Source organism: Sphaeroforma arctica (genome assembly GCF_001186125.1).
Source record: "Sphaeroforma arctica JP610 unplaced genomic scaffold supercont1.455, whole genome shotgun sequence".
NCBI classification, from domain to species: domain Eukaryota; class Ichthyosporea; order Ichthyophonida; genus Sphaeroforma; species Sphaeroforma arctica.
The window spans coordinates 58,983-60,025 of record NW_014040103.1 but is presented as its reverse complement, the minus strand read 5'-3'; the positions used below and the strand labels follow the sequence as shown (position 1 = coordinate 60,025).

The window sequence follows — 1,043 nt, the reverse complement described above, 5'->3', positions numbered from 1 at the left end:
GAAGTGTGTTCAGTGCTCTCACCTTTTTGGGTGTTGCCCCGACAGGACTACCTTCGGATTTGAATTCACACTGTGATGTATCTCGGCTAGGTAGGGTCTGAAATTAGGTATTACAAACACTCCTCACTCTATTAGTTATAAATATGATCGCCAGAGCTTTAGAGGTATATTTCTTTGGTTGTGGAACGCTATGCTGCAGGTTGTCGTAGTCAGGCGAGTTAATTTGGCTGAAAATGAAGCCCGTCATCCGAATTCTGTTCCTGACCATCTCGATAGTCCCAAACTCCCTTGCCAATGGCCAAACTTTGGTTGGGTCCGTTGATATACTGTCTATCCTTCTTTATTCTGCAAAGACATGCCAACAGCAAAAGGTCGTCTGCATATAGAACAACTCGATATAATAATCTCCATCTTGTGGTACATTCTTCTCATTGTGTTCAAAAGCTGCTGAAAATACCGTGGAGAGATCGTTGCGCCCATAAGAAGAGCTACGAAGCACCAAAGCTGCCATGTGCTGTCCTTGAATTGCCATAGATGTGGCTCTGCCACGCCCAAAGCGTAAAGGTAGTCCTTGGAGTCGACTGACAGTATGTGATCTTCCCTCCGTGCAATATGTGCCAATTTACCCAAGCCCTCCATTCCGAATTTCTGAACTTGAGCCCTCTTGTTGATTGTTTTTGGATCCAGTATGAGTCGCGCTCGAAGTTCATCCGAATTCAGAATTGTGAATGCGTTGTGTGTCAGGTATTGCACCGATTCGTCGCACATCCTAAGAACTCACTGACTTTTGAGTCTGTCCATTTCCGTCCTTTCCATATCCGGTGTTATCTCAGGTATCGATATACATTTTCCGTGATTCGCTCATGGTGGGGTACCCATCACCCCCCACTCTGGTCTCACTTCGTACCTGTAGAGTTAAAGATTAGATTATTAAGATACGAATGAAACAATTGACCTCTTCTCAAGTGCAAATCTCTCAGCTAGGTAAAAGTCCTAGACTGAAGGACTAGCATCGAATCTTCATTTGTGTTGTATGTTTCTAC

At 44.3% G+C, this 1,043-nt stretch overlaps 1 protein-coding gene across 1 annotated transcript; it reads right to left on the bottom strand.

The window, feature by feature from the left end:
• Positions 1-218: 218 nt before the first annotated feature.
• On the bottom strand, positions 219-768 carry SARC_06402 (hypothetical protein; the record flags this gene model as incomplete). The annotated part of the gene is made up of 2 exons (XM_014299698.1): positions 219-345; positions 458-768. The coding sequence occupies 2 exons, from the start codon at positions 766-768 to the stop codon at positions 219-221; spliced, it is 438 nt and encodes a 145-aa protein (XP_014155173.1).
• Between the last annotated feature and the right edge of the window lie 275 nt (positions 769-1,043).